Consider the following 12,873-nt stretch of genomic DNA (forward strand, 5'->3'; position numbering starts at 1 on the left):
ACACTTGACCAATGGCTCGTGTTCTGCCAATTGTTAATAGCGAAACGTAATTAATAACTGTTTGTTCTTTTACATATACATACACATAAATGTTGTTAATTTACATTGACTTCGTCACATTCTCTGCCTGTTTAAAGGCTGCTTAGCAAAAATAGCGCTATTTGAATAAAATAAATTGTAATATAAATACAAACATAGGATTACATAGGGATAATGTATATATAAATATATATTGCAAACTAATTTGAGACAGTTGCCGCTAATGTTGGCGCTGTGGTTTCCTCAGCTGTAGTTGTCTCCTTGACAACCGCATCTTGCGTTTGCTTTGCTGTAGTTGTCTCCTCGACAAACACATCTTGCGTTTGCTTTGCTGTAGTTGTCTCCTCTAGAACCACATCTTGTGTCTGCTCTGCCTTACTGGATATGCTGCTCAATTTTCTGCCTGGCGCTGCACTATCCACTGAAGACGAGGTGCTGATTTTACGAGCTGCTGCTGCTGCAAAACTAGCGACACCCTCAGCAGCCAAAATGCTGGCACTTGAGAGCAGTATCGATACCTGCTCCGCAGATGGACAACTGGTTATGATCATATCATCTGCCGAGTAGCCATTCGTAGTAAGCAATTGCTCCAGCTTGACAAACGATTGAATAATGTTGTTCTGTAGATAAAATGGAAAACATTAAAGACAGTTGTGCATGGTTTAGTTACTGACTTACGCGTATTGGGCGAAAAATAATAAACTCCGTATCACGATTGCTTAGATAGAGCTGCATGGCACGTTGCAGTACGGCCAACTTGGCCTTGATCAGGCGTTGTGTCTCCTGAATAATGCTGCTTATTTGCTGTGGACTTGCCCAGGCGCTTTGCCTCAATACATAGTTTAGCTTGCCAGCCGCAGGCTCTGGTGAGCTGGCAGCTTTGTTTGCATCCTGCGCTAACAAAGCTTGTGCCTTTTCAAGGAATGTGACCAGTGGACCGCATAACATATGCACAGCATCTTTGATGTACTGCTCACACACTGTCTTTAGTTGGCGATCCACTTCTTTGCGCGAGTCCAGCAGATGTTCTCGAATTTGTGGCGTGCCCTCGAGCAGAAACTCTAATAGCGCATTGTTGCTGCCCATGGAAAAAAGTTGCTTACGCTTTTGCAGCAGCCCAAAAGCAGCTGTTTTCACCTTGCTAAAGTCCAATGATGTCTCCTTTACCGTAAAGTCCACACGGAATGGAGCAATCTGCTCGCGCAATATAAGCAAATGTTTGATTTCAAAGAGTTCACCATCTATAGGCGTCTTGGCTGCTGCAATTTTGTGCGCTGCATGTGACACGCTCTGTATGCACAGCTTGAGCGCCTCCTGCGACAAACCCTGAAAAATGGGACGATCTACGCAGCGATACAGACGTGACAAACAGACTAAGGTGCGACGCACTGTAGGATACCACATGCCATGCAGATCTGCTGGTGAATCTATATGAAAAACAAACATAAGTTTCAAAAGTTTCATGGCTATCTACTTAGCACACTTACTTAGCTGCTTGACCCTATAGGCGGTATCAACGCTCTCCGCCTCGCTGGATACAGATGCACGTGACTCGGAGCGACGCAGCTGGGCAGGCTCTTGCAGTGACAAAGCAATGCTTTCCATCATTTCCAGTTTCTCCGGATACGCCAAATCACCCGTGGAAGGATTATAATTTTGTATGTCCGACTGCAGATACAAATGAGCACGAAATACTAAACGCTCCTGCACATCCTGCAGCAGCTGATGCGCTATGGTGGCAAACGCTTCTAGTCCACTGGCTGTAGGCACAAGGTTTGGCATTAATTATAAACAGATCTGAAAATTTAAATTAAATACATACGATTCTGTTGTACATGCTCTTCGAGCATTTCAATACGTAGTATGGAGCAGATCTCCGCCAAGGTTTCCAGATGATTAATGTGTATAATAAAGGGACGCAAGGTATCGTACAGAATAGTGCACAAGCCCTCCAAATAGACGCTGAAATATAAAGCACAAAGTTAAATAGAAGCTATGAAACTGCGTATAAATTATTTACGTAAGCTGCGCTGCGCCGCTGCCAAAGAACTGATAAAAGAGTCGCTGCTCATCCTGGCAGACGTGCACCAGAAAAGCGCAGGCACTACGCGTCAAGGAGCAATGATCGCCTTTGTGCGCTGCTTTTACATTCTGTATGGACTGGTTTACTGCTGGCGACATAACGCTGGCGCGTTGTGCTAGATAATGCTGCTGCAGATCTATCATCAGTTGCTCATACTCGCTGCTGCTGCTGTGCTCCAGACGTGACTCGATGAGCTGCGCCACGCGCTTTACTTTTGCTGCGGAAGTTTGGTATTTGCCATAGTAGAGCGCAAAGGCAGCGTCTGGAGCTTGTAGCGAAGCATCGTTGCTAGCATTACGTGGATGCAGTGTTGCCTCTGTGGCCTGATTGATGACATTGGTTACATAGTTGCGTACCAAGCCTGTAGCTTTGGCCAGACATTGCTTGTACTTGACATTGTAGGTGGCGGCATCTTTAAAGTTGGGCTACAATTAAGATAATGATTCAGTTTAGCCATTGAATAAGCGTATTGTACTCACATGTTCTGCCAGATAGTTCAAGCAATCGTCGATTTTGTTGAGACATTCTCGGAATGCTTCACTGGCTACGGACAGCGTGGGACTCTGTAGTCGTTGATTAAGCAGTTCGACTTGACTGAAAAAGTGCAGGCGACGTTGTATTTCGCTATTTAACTGCTGCAGTTTTTGTTGCTCATCAATCAGCTGTTCACTGGCCGTGTTGAGTGCGCTGGTTTTCTGTGAAACAAACTCGTACTCGCCACTAAGGGCACCCAGTCGCTCCATGGCAACAGAGATTTGGCTTAGCATATGTGCACATTCACCCTTGCGTTGCTCCAGCTGCTGCAGATATTTACGGTAGTCGGCATCGCCACGTTGCTCAATCTCGGCATTGACGCCCACAAACCAAAGCAGAAAATCATTTGTGTTTTGCAGCCCGTTTGTGGGCAGTTCCATGCCAATGTCCTTGCTGCACTCCGCTGGCCTCGACTCAGTCTTTGTGGGTGTTGTTGTGAGTGAGGCGGCCTGCAAGTAGTGTTAATATCAATAAACTGTTGGCATGCGTGTTACTCTGTTTTGACTTGCCGTTGTTTCATCCTGTAGCCATAAATTGGACAGCACATCCAGATGTTCCTCTTGCTGGGCGCTTAGCGCTGCCAGTGGATCTGTCTTGGACTCCCATTGCATTAACCGATTGCGAATTTTTCGTAAATTTTCATTTTCGCTTTGCGCGCTGGCGACGTCATCATCCATTTTACTGCAATTGATGAACAGCTGTTTGAGTTATCGATAAGTTTTCAGCACACACCGTCATCTGTGTGCGTTGATGATTAAAAGTCTAAATAAAATTTGTTAGGCGTTGTTTTTAGTGGAAAAAACAATTGTGATGGCCCCTCAACCTGTGGTAACGGGCCTGTCACCCAAAGAAGGCCCTCCAGGCACTAGAGTTATCATACGCGGCGAGTTTCTGGGCACCCGCATGCACGATTTGATCGGTATCAAGAGTCTCATCTTGGCCTGTCTGCGCCCCCTTTGCTAACCCATTTTACAAACTTCTGTTAGGTCTCAAAATCTGTGGATCTGATTGCCTGCTGTCAGCGGAGTGGAAATCGCCAAATAAAATAATAGCACGCACAGGTCCAGCAAAGGGAAAAGGCGATATTATAGTGACCACAATAAGTGGCGGTGTGGGCACGTCAACGGTGCAGTTTCGTGCTTATCATGAGACGATTGGCCCATTAAAAGAATCAGCTGTGTGGATTGAGGAATCGCCGTCACAGAATTTTGCCTGGGGCCGTCGCACGCTTACACAGTCAGGATTGACGCAGGAGGATCCGCTGGGCTTGTCTATAGAGGGCAATGAACAGAAAATACCCGAAGACTTGCGTGATTTGTTTCCCGATGCTTGCGGTGATTTATCGCAAGAGAATTTTTCGCCCGCTTGGTTTATGTTGGAGAATCACTTGGCCACTTCATTTGAAGACCTGAAAGCTGGTTTGGCCTACTTGAAACGCAAAGTAGAGAGTCAGAAGGAAGGTCAACTATCATTTCTTAAGTCGAATGCCGGTTCTGTAATTGATCAACTGGACACGCTAATGAATATTAGAGATAAGCTCCAGGAGGATGTGAAGCTACACGGCACGGAGCCGCTAAATGTGCTTGAGCAGTCCATTGAGAGTGAGTAGCTTAGACATAACGGCAGTTGCAGCTTAACCAGTTTATTTGCAGATTCCATTCACGAATCGCAAAAGATCTTCAATGATGTTCTGCTGCGGAAGGAGAAGGCAGACTCCACGCGCTCCGTGCTCTTTGCGCTGTCGCGTCACAAGTTTTTGTTTTGTCTGCCCAATACCGTGGATCGACGCGCCAAGGCGGGCGAGTATGACATTGTGGTAAATGATTACTCGCGTGCCAAGAATCTATTTGGCAAAACGGAGCTGCCCATATTTCGTCAGGTGCTCGAGGAGGTGGATCAGCGCATACTGTTGATACGCCGTCAGCTGCATGAGAAGGTGGTCAAGATGCCCCAAAGTGTTGAGCAACAAAAGAAACTAATCAAAGCGCTGACCAGCCTGGAGCTGCAGCAGAGCGGTACTGCAATTGGTGAACGCCTGCGCAACACAGATCCTGCCTGGGATGCTATTGAAGCACGCGCCAAGTACTTGGAGGCCACATTCCGTCAGACATTTGAGCAGTACGCCAACAAGGATGTCAACACTCAGGACAAATCGAAAAGCCGTGATCCCAATCAGCCGCCCAATCGTGTCAATTTCTGTGAAGAGCTTTGCGACATTGCCGCCTCGCAGCTGCCAGATCTGTGGCGCCTAGGCCAGCTGTACTTCACAGGAGAGCTGCGTGGTCCGCATGATCCTAAGCCGGGCGACTTTAAGCGCATGGTGCTCAATGCCATTGACAAGTTCTGCATCTATTTGCGTCTGGCCATACTTATAGCTGCCGATCAGCGTGCGCTGCGTCAGTCCAGCGGTTTGGCCTGGCCCATTGGCTCCGCTTCGGCTACGCATCAGTTTCTGCCGTGGATACCACAATGTTTGCGTTATACGCGCATTGCTTATGCTACACTCATTGGCTTGGATCTGCCCTCGGAGGCGTTGGATATTATACAGAAACTCATAGATGAGGTGCGGCTATTTTGCTTTTCCATTATCTTTAAGCGTGCCACGGATCGCTGCAAGAAGCTGGGCGTGCATGAAACTTGGGAAATGACAGTGGAGGATTACCCAGGTGCCACACAGCTGCCCGCAGCGCTGGAAGCCTTGCTGGTGGAGACTCTGGACGAAGTGCAAACTGTTTGCATGCAGCCGGAGGCACGCGAAGGAAATCTACTAGAGCCGCATTCGGATGGGCAGCGCGAGGTGACGCAGCGACTGCAGGAGCTGCTAAGCGCCTTCAGTGGTGTCATAGCCGAGCTGGCGTATCCATGCCATGACGACGAAACGCCAACACATAATGTATCCCAGCTGCTGGGCTTTCCCAACTCCCAACAGCCAGAGTCGGTAAACGCTGGCGCTGGCAGTGGTGCCGCCATTGGCTGGGAGCAGCGCATGCTCTGCTGCTTGGCCAACTACGCGTATTGCAACAAAAGCTTTTTGCCGCACATTGGACAGTTATTTGTGAAGTACGGCTATCCGCTGCCCACGCTGGCGATTGAGTCGGCGCGCTATAATGTTAACCAGCTCTTTACCAATTTGCTGGAGGAGTATGTGGAGCATAAGGGAGATCCGCTTGTGGGCACCATTGAGCCTTCTATGTATCTGGGCCGCTTTCAATGGGATCACGAGATGGAGCTGGGCCAGGGACAGCTGCGTCCATATGCACACGAATGCTGTGATAATCTAGTGGGTGTCTACTCGGAGATCTATAGCATATCGCCATCGCTGCTGCGTCCCATACTCGAGTCCATTGTGCAGACCATCTCTGAGGAGCTGGCGCGTCTAATGAGCTGCGTCCAGCGCTTCAGCTATACGGGTGCAATACAGGCGCATGTGGACATACGCTTGCTGCGAGATTCGCTCGAGAATTATGCCAACGAAACGGCCAAGTAAATATATGGCACTTTATAATGTTGAGAGTTTTATAATTTAATAAACTTGCTTACGCTTTTGCAGAAACTATTTTATGGAGGCACTGGAGGCCATCAACCCGCCGCTGAATGGTGAGCAAAAGCGCAAGGCGGATGAGATTCTGGAGCGTGTGAAGCGTCAAATGCGACTGCAGGTGCTCTGCTTTAGTGTTACGGAACCGTAGTTCTAAACTGCAATCAAAAATGTTTAGATTAATATACATACAAATATATATTTAATAAAAATAAATGTATAAAAATACAAGTTACATGTTTTATTTATGCATTTAGTTATTAAAGTGGCTGCAACAAATTAAATGTCAAACTTTAAGTCCTTCATGAAGGCACCCACATCGAACTCCATCTTGCCAGTCTCTTCATATTTCTGTGCAAAGTCCTTAATGAACTGCTCGGAATCGATATTGTTGAACAGCTCCTGACCACGCTGCATCAGCGGTCCCTCAATGGCATCCATGATCTGATAGCGCAGCAAATTGGGCAGCACATTGACGCCGAACTCCATAACATAATCCAGCGTGCCGGCGCCATCGCTGCGCACTTGAATGTTGCCCAAGTCCAGCTGCAGATCTGTGATCTTTATGCGCTGGCGTGTGTCCAGCGGCTGATGCGCCTCCACAGTTACACGCAGATGCTGCACACTGAACTGCACATGGCCAATGCGCGACATAAGCGCCACGCCCACCTCCCACTGTGTAGAGCCGCTAATCTGCTGTGTGCCCAGCTGGAAACGCAGTCCTGCTGTATTGTTGAACATGGACACGGTTATGTTGCCAACGCGATAGAAGTTGGAGACGCCATAAATCCAGGTGTTGGTCAGGTGAACGCTAAAGGCGCCCATGGTGCGATTGAAATTGCTCAAATGGTATGGATCGAAGCCCTTCTCGCGCACCATCTTGCGCATCATAGCAATGGCTGTGTCCACTGGCGTAATGGAGTTGGGCAGGCGGCGATCGCCCAGCTTTTCATCCAACATTTTGTCAATGGCAGCGCGTGCATCCTGATCCACCTTTTGCACCATAAACGGCTTCATGCTGTCGAACACCAAATGTGGCGATGAGTTGATAATTCCTTGGAATACACTGCCTAGAAAGCCGAGATTCTGAAAGTCCATGGACATGTCACCAAAAGTCATGTCCATAGTAATGCGATCCGTGGCCAGATGACCTTGGCTATCCACGGCCAGCGTTGCGGTTGCCTTGACAAAAACTTTCTTCAGCAGCACCGTAAACGGGCCATTGGCCTTGGAGAAAAACGAGCTGAGCTGATAGTTGCCTCTGACCACCATTTCATCCAGATTGACGCCCAGATTCAACTGCAAACAAATAAGTTTTAAATTGAGCTTGACTCTAGGCTGGAGCTCACTTACCTGCGCTAACTTTGCATCTACTTCGACGCTAACAATGCGAAACTTGGACAAGCCATAGGCCTTAACCTGCATCATTTTAAGATTGGCCATGCCTAAGCTTTTGTCCATATCAGGCGTTTCTAAAGGATCGGGCACTTGTACAATGGGTATGCCTACTGGATCTGCCTGCTTATAGTGCTCCAGTATGGCCGCCACTGTTGCGGCAATGCGCACTTTGCCCGCCTCTGCCGCCGCGTGCTCCGCATCGTCAGCGCTTGACTCCAGCGTGTCTGCAAAATGGAAATCAATTTAGACAAAAGAATTTCAATTGAAGTGTGAACTCACCATTCGCATCCTGGGCTAGAAGTACGTCAGCGTGTAGCAGACACACGAGCCAAATTATCAGCAAGCTCATCTTATTTTTCATATTAGTTTAACAGCGCTTATCAGCTCAAGAAGCAGCAGGAACTATAACAATGCGTAAACTGCTGGCACTCGATTTGAACTCACACTGACTACTGACAACGCCGAGTTAATCAACAGAGATTATGATGAGCATCAAATCAGCAGCGGCAGCACTCACTTCACTCCACAGAGCTGCCCTTTGATAAGCTCAATTGGAAGCTGAGCGCAGATTTGAACTCGCCATTGAGTGAGTTTTTTTTTTATGTATATTTGTGAATTACACATCCGAACGGAAGAAGTGATGCTTAATCAGAAAATTTGTTTTTTTTTTTATACATTTTTATTGCGATTATATATAACCAAAGACTATAGAACATTCTATAATATAAGAACAGTATTCTATAGTCTCTGCTATAACTTAAGCTTAAGAAAAAAAAAATAGTTTCGTCACGTGCTCAAAAAAAAAGGTTTCATGCTCAAAAAAATGTTGCTTAAATTATGAAAAAAAATTGTCTTAGATATATGAAAAAAAAGGTTTGCTTAAATGCTATGAAAAAAAATTATTTTTGTTTAAAGCAGCCGCAGCAAAGCATTAACAATTAGTTAACAAATGACTTTTGTTTAGAAAATTTGCTATTCCTAGAATAACAATATAGTTGTTTTTTGACTATTGCTTTGATTTGCGGCGCCTTAGTTATACATTTTTAAATGTACATGAACACTTAAATACATACATATATATATATGTATAATATATAGAAAAAAAAAGTTACTGAGAACGACATAGAGTTGTATAAATAATTTCAGTTTGGCGCTTTGGATACAATCTGATTTTGAAGTTTGCCAAAAATATTGGCAAATAAATTAAAACTGGTTAAACCAATTACGCGCGCTTAGACTATGAAAAAAAAAGGTTTACATATAATAAGCGCATATACAATACAAAGTATTAGCAACAAAAGAAAGATTACAACATCCAGGTAGAGGAACTACACACAGATTACAAGAATTCAAAACTCATTATCCGAACCAGCCATAATCTTCTCGAAGAGCGACTGCGCATTGTCAGTGTCACGCCTGTCGCCAGCGGCAGACGGTGAGCTGCCACTAACAAGCGCATCCTTGGTCGCATAATTGGTTGAGCTGGAATCGCCTTTGAACTTCTTTGTCGGCAGTTCGGACTTGGACTCGTCTTCAGACTTGGGCGCTAGCTCGGACTTGGGCAGTTCTTTGGCTTTGGACTCTTGTTCGGACTTGGTTTCTTGCTCGGAGGCCAACTTCGGGGACGAGGGCGCTGGGGCTTCAGTTGTAGCAGTAGCAGGTGGCAGCACCATGGGCATAATGTAGGCAAATGTTGGTCCTTCGCCCTTAGCATCGCTGTTTTGCAACAATATGCGGTCCCAGCCCCGCAGAGCGGGATCACCTGGCACATTGCCATGGAACATATTGAAAGCTGTGAGAAAAACAAATACTTTAAAATAAATTCCATTAAAGACTGCATTGGGCACATACGTTGGAACACGCCCTCATCTTGCACCAAGATGATGGGATGTTTGGATTTTGTTATATCGGGCACGAACACTAAAGTAAAATCATTTTCCTTGCCAGCTGCTGGAGTAGTTGCAGCTTTTGCTGTACTCGATTGCTGCTTAGCCGTCTGTTGTGCTTGCTTCTCTTTTTTCTTTTGCTGCATTTCCTTCTCGTACTGCAACTCCGTCTCCGAATCCGTCTCGTCCACGTCCTCCACCTCCGTTTCTTCATCGCTGCTAACGCCTGTAAATTCATGAGGATTCTTGCAGCCAACGCATTTGCAGTTCACACAGGATTTGCCAGCTACATAGCAGGTGCAGCGCGAATTACGGCAAGTGGTCCTGCCGGGCGCAGAGGATGTGCCACAGCGACACGTGTGCAGCATGCGCGCATCCTTAGGTTTGCTTGCTTTGAATGCAGATGTGGGTGTTGACTTGAGGGGTGAAGTCCTTGTAGCCACGGGCTCTGCGGCCTTAGCCGTAACCACTGGAAGAACTGGCGTGGGTGGCTTCACTTGCACAGATGAGATTATGGTAGCCTTTTGGTTGCGCAGCTTCATACGTGTGGGTGGCTCAACAGGCTCGTCTGATGAGGATGTCTCCTCCGATGACTCTTCAGCAACTATCTGAGCATGTCGGCGTTTATTGCTAGTTTTCGACGCAGAAACGGGCAGAGATTTATCTACAGGTTCATCCACTTGAACGGGCAGAGGTGATGCTACGGCTACGGGTTCAGACACTGCAACGGGAGAAACTTCTCTAGCGGATGGCGCTAGTGCAACAGTCTGTTCTTGCTTGTCCTCCTCCTCTGACTCTGCAGCGTGGAGCTGAGCACTTTGGCGTTTATCGCTGGTCTTCGACGCAGAAACGGGCAGAGGTTTATCTACGGCTACGGGCACAGCCACTTCAACGGGAGGAACTTCTGTAGCGGATTGCACCACAACTGCAGATTCAGCTGCCTCTACGACTATAGGCTGAGCTACTTCAACAGGCTCTTCTTGCACGGCCTCCTCCAGCTCCGACTCTTCAGCGACGATCTGAGCATGTCGGCGTTTATAACTGGTCTTCGACGCAGAGACGGGCAGAGGTTTATCTACAACAACGGGTTTGTCCACATCAATGGGCAGAGGTGAAGCTACGGGCTCAGTTTCTTCAATGGCCAGAGGTGAAGCTACGGCTACTTGTTCAACTTCTGTAGCGGACTGCGCTACGGCTGCAGGTTCAGCTGCTGCTGTGGGCTTAGCTGCGACTATGGGCTCAGCTACTTCAACAGGCTCTTCTTGCTCGTCCTCTTCCTCCTCTGACTCTGCAGCGAGTAGCTGAGCATGCCAACGGTTATAGCTGGTCTCGGACACAACATCGAGCAGAGGTTGAGCGTCGGCTACGGGCTCAATCACTTCAACGGGAAGAGATGCAGGGACTGCTGCGGGCGCAGCCACTTCAACGAGAGGAACTTCTGTAGCGGATTGTAAAACGGCTATGGGTTGGGCTACTGCAACAAGCTCTTCTTGGTCGGCTTCCTCCCACGACTCTTCAACGACCAGCTCAGCATGTCGGCGTTTAGAGATGGTCTGGGAAACGGGCAGAGGTTCAGCAACGCTTGCGGATTCAACCACTGTAACGGGAGGAATTTCTGTAGCGGGTCGATCTATGACTGTGCATGGAGCTATGGCTGTCGGCTGAGCTACTGCAACTGGTTGAGGTACTCCAACAGGTTGAGATACTACAACGGGTTGAGATACTACAACGGGTTGAGGTACAACAATGGGTTGAGGTAGCGCAACAGGTGCAGATGCCTCAACTGGCTGATATACTACAACAGATTCAGGTGCCACTTGGCCTAGCTCTTGTGGTATGTGAACCAGCTGTTGATACTCGGACATATTTAGCTCATCGCTGGGTATGACATAGGTAGCGTATCCCGGCATATTGCCATTGAATGTGGGCAGCGTGTAATGGCCAGGTAGCTCAATTTGCTCGCTCCAGTTGGAATCCGTGTAGTCAGTGTACTCCGCAGTGCTGATCATGTCATGCTCATTCCATGGGGTCGTCTGCGATGCAGTATCTACTAGTATATGCTGCTGTGACGCCGTCGTCAACATGCGTGCCTCAGTATTAATCATCGGCAGCATATGAGAGTACAGTCCTTCCTCTCCCGTGGCAGCTGCCTCCAACTCAATGCCATTAATTGACATCTGCTCCGGCGTGTGTTGCTCATAGGGCAGCTCCGGCGTTGTGGCAGCTGTGGTGGGCGGTGTTTCCGACGGCAGTGATGCGGGTCTCTTGTTGTAAAACAAATCCTCCGACGCTGACAGAAAAATGTCACGCATATCGTCATAGTTGGCGCCTTCTTGTATGAACCACTGTGTTGGCCAGTCGGGCAAATGGATGCGCGGCTTTCGTTCGCCCTGGTTCGGGAGAGTAGTCGGACGCAAGCCGTAGAGCTGTGTGAAGACTGTTGTCTGCATCAGATGAGTGCACATGGCTTTGTAGCAGAGCAACTGCAGCGCCATGGCTTCGCTTTCCTCGTAGGTCCTGAAGTTACAGCAGTCATAGCACTCCTTGCATCGTGGAAACAGACGCTTGCGTCCGCGCATACAGAGCCGGCAAACGTAGTGTCCACAGCGACGTCCCTTGGGTTCGTATGGATCCGTTAACAGCTCACAGCAGACGACGCACGACAGCAGCAGACGCAACTCACCAAAGTTGGTGTTCAGCTCACTAATGCGACGCTTTGATAGATATGTGGATGACTTCAAAGCTAGTCGCGTTACTTTTATGTAAACAAGCTGTGCCGCCTCCATAGCAAGGCCGTTTGTATGTGTGTTTGTGTTCGTTTATGCGTGTATGTATGTTTGTGTAACTGTACATGTGCGCGTCCGTGTTTGTTTACGCTGCGCCGCAAGCGGCGTGCTGCTGTCGCGCTGTCGCCTGCCACCCACTTCCCAGCAATTGACCAGCAATTTGTTGTTATTCGCGTCAGCATACGTTATTTAACATTTCGCTGTACTCTTTTTTCGTTAAACTTTTACCGGTTTGCATGGATTTTTTGTTGCCTGGCGTTCCTTTCTTGTGGTTGTTGTTGCAGTAGCACTTTATAACTTAGCAGCTAAACTCTTAAAAATACTTTTCACGTGCAAAAAAAAAACAAAAAAAAAATTGGGAGATATAGTCTAAAAGTTATTCAAGTCATTTTTAATAATCACTGTTTATATATTAACTACGGAAAAAAAATTACCAAGACTTAACAAAAACGCCCGTGCCTGCGTTTTTGCTTCTTTTTGCAGTATGACCGTCTTAGCTCATTGTGTCGACGAACATGGCGAATGTTGCCAGAGCTGCCAACTTGCTTCAATCTCATGTAAGGTTGGCAGCGCGCTGTTAATTTGGTATGCTGGTCATTAGTAATTTAG

At 47.4% G+C, this 12,873-nt stretch overlaps 5 protein-coding genes across 5 annotated transcripts in view; 2 read left to right on the forward strand and 3 right to left on the reverse strand.

The window, feature by feature from the left end:
• LOC108608029 (trypsin delta) overlaps nt 1-169 on the forward strand; it is a 5,880-nt gene extending 5,711 nt beyond the window's left edge. The window contains exon 2 of the mRNA XM_017999206.2: nt 138-169. Within this exon, the coding sequence (XP_017854695.2) occupies nt 138-169 (32 nt within the window). The remainder of the gene's footprint in view (nt 1-137) is intronic.
• Nucleotides 7-3,356, reverse strand: LOC108608080 (conserved oligomeric Golgi complex subunit 3). The gene is made up of 7 exons (XM_017999275.2): nt 3,166-3,356; nt 2,602-3,105; nt 2,060-2,547; nt 1,862-2,001; nt 1,527-1,799; nt 718-1,466; nt 7-659 (listed from the first exon to the last, which is right to left on the reverse strand). The coding sequence occupies exons 1-7, from the start codon at nt 3,331-3,333 to the stop codon at nt 240-242; spliced, it is 2,742 nt and encodes a 913-aa protein (XP_017854764.1). The 5' UTR covers nt 3,334-3,356; the 3' UTR covers nt 7-239.
• Nucleotides 3,357-3,382: 26 nt separating this feature from the next.
• Nucleotides 3,383-6,382, forward strand: LOC108608081 (exocyst complex component 2). Its single transcript, XM_017999276.1, has 4 exons — nt 3,383-3,575; nt 3,643-4,257; nt 4,309-6,139; nt 6,207-6,382. Exons 1-4 carry the CDS (start codon nt 3,467-3,469, stop codon nt 6,343-6,345), a joined length of 2,694 nt encoding a protein of 897 aa, XP_017854765.1. The 5' UTR covers nt 3,383-3,466; the 3' UTR covers nt 6,346-6,382.
• Nucleotides 6,383-6,431: 49 nt separating this feature from the next.
• On the reverse strand, nt 6,432-8,032 carry LOC108600469. The gene is made up of 3 exons (XM_017988077.1): nt 7,872-8,032; nt 7,548-7,816; nt 6,432-7,493 (listed from the first exon to the last, which is right to left on the reverse strand). The coding sequence occupies exons 1-3, from the start codon at nt 7,951-7,953 to the stop codon at nt 6,474-6,476; spliced, it is 1,371 nt and encodes a 456-aa protein (XP_017843566.1). The 5' UTR covers nt 7,954-8,032; the 3' UTR covers nt 6,432-6,473.
• A 677-nt stretch (nt 8,033-8,709) lies between these two features.
• On the reverse strand, nt 8,710-12,755 carry LOC108594259 (E3 ubiquitin-protein ligase msl-2). The gene is made up of 3 exons (XM_017979384.1): nt 12,699-12,755; nt 9,444-12,586; nt 8,710-9,384 (listed from the first exon to the last, which is right to left on the reverse strand). Exons 2-3 carry the CDS (start codon nt 12,262-12,264, stop codon nt 8,942-8,944), a joined length of 3,264 nt encoding a protein of 1,087 aa, XP_017834873.1. The 5' UTR covers nt 12,265-12,586; nt 12,699-12,755; the 3' UTR covers nt 8,710-8,941.
• Between the last annotated feature and the right edge of the window lie 118 nt (nt 12,756-12,873).

The sequence above is a fragment of the Drosophila busckii genome, chromosome 2L (assembly GCF_011750605.1).
Source record: "Drosophila busckii strain San Diego stock center, stock number 13000-0081.31 chromosome 2L, ASM1175060v1, whole genome shotgun sequence".
In the NCBI taxonomy this organism is placed as follows: domain Eukaryota; kingdom Metazoa; phylum Arthropoda; class Insecta; order Diptera; family Drosophilidae; genus Drosophila; species Drosophila busckii.

Bases quoted from the DNA above. Each gene is read 5' to 3' on its own strand.
- LOC108594259 (XM_017979384.1), bottom strand. From the start codon at position 12,264: ATGGAGGCGGCACAGCTTGTTTACATAAAAGTAACGCGACTAGCTTTG. The intron at 9,385-9,443 runs GTATGTGCCCAA...TTTTTCTCACAG, and splicing joins AGATGAGGGCGTGTTCCAAC to CTTTCAATATGTTCCATGGC.
- LOC108608080 (XM_017999275.2), bottom strand. From the start codon at position 3,333: ATGGATGATGACGTCGCCAGCGCGCAAAGCGAAAATGAAAATTTACGA. The intron at 2,548-2,601 runs GTGAGTACAATA...TCTTAATTGTAG, and splicing joins TGAACTATCTGGCAGAACAT to CCCAACTTTAAAGATGCCGC. The intron at 660-717 runs GTAAGTCAGTAA...TTTTATCTACAG, and splicing joins TTATTTTTCGCCCAATACGC to AACAACATTATTCAATCGTT.
- LOC108600469 (XM_017988077.1), bottom strand. From the start codon at position 7,953: ATGAAAAATAAGATGAGCTTGCTGATAATTTGGCTCGTGTGTCTGCTA. The intron at 7,817-7,871 runs GTGAGTTCACAC...TCCATTTTGCAG, and splicing joins TCTAGCCCAGGATGCGAATG to ACACGCTGGAGTCAAGCGCT. The intron at 7,494-7,547 runs GTAAGTGAGCTC...ATTTGTTTGCAG, and splicing joins TAGATGCAAAGTTAGCGCAG to TTGAATCTGGGCGTCAATCT.
- LOC108608081 (XM_017999276.1), top strand. From the start codon at position 3,467: ATGGCCCCTCAACCTGTGGTAACGGGCCTGTCACCCAAAGAAGGCCCT. The intron at 4,258-4,308 runs GTGAGTAGCTTA...GTTTATTTGCAG, and splicing joins GCTTGAGCAGTCCATTGAGA to ATTCCATTCACGAATCGCAA. The intron at 6,140-6,206 runs GTAAATATATGG...ACGCTTTTGCAG, and splicing joins TATGCCAACGAAACGGCCAA to AAACTATTTTATGGAGGCAC.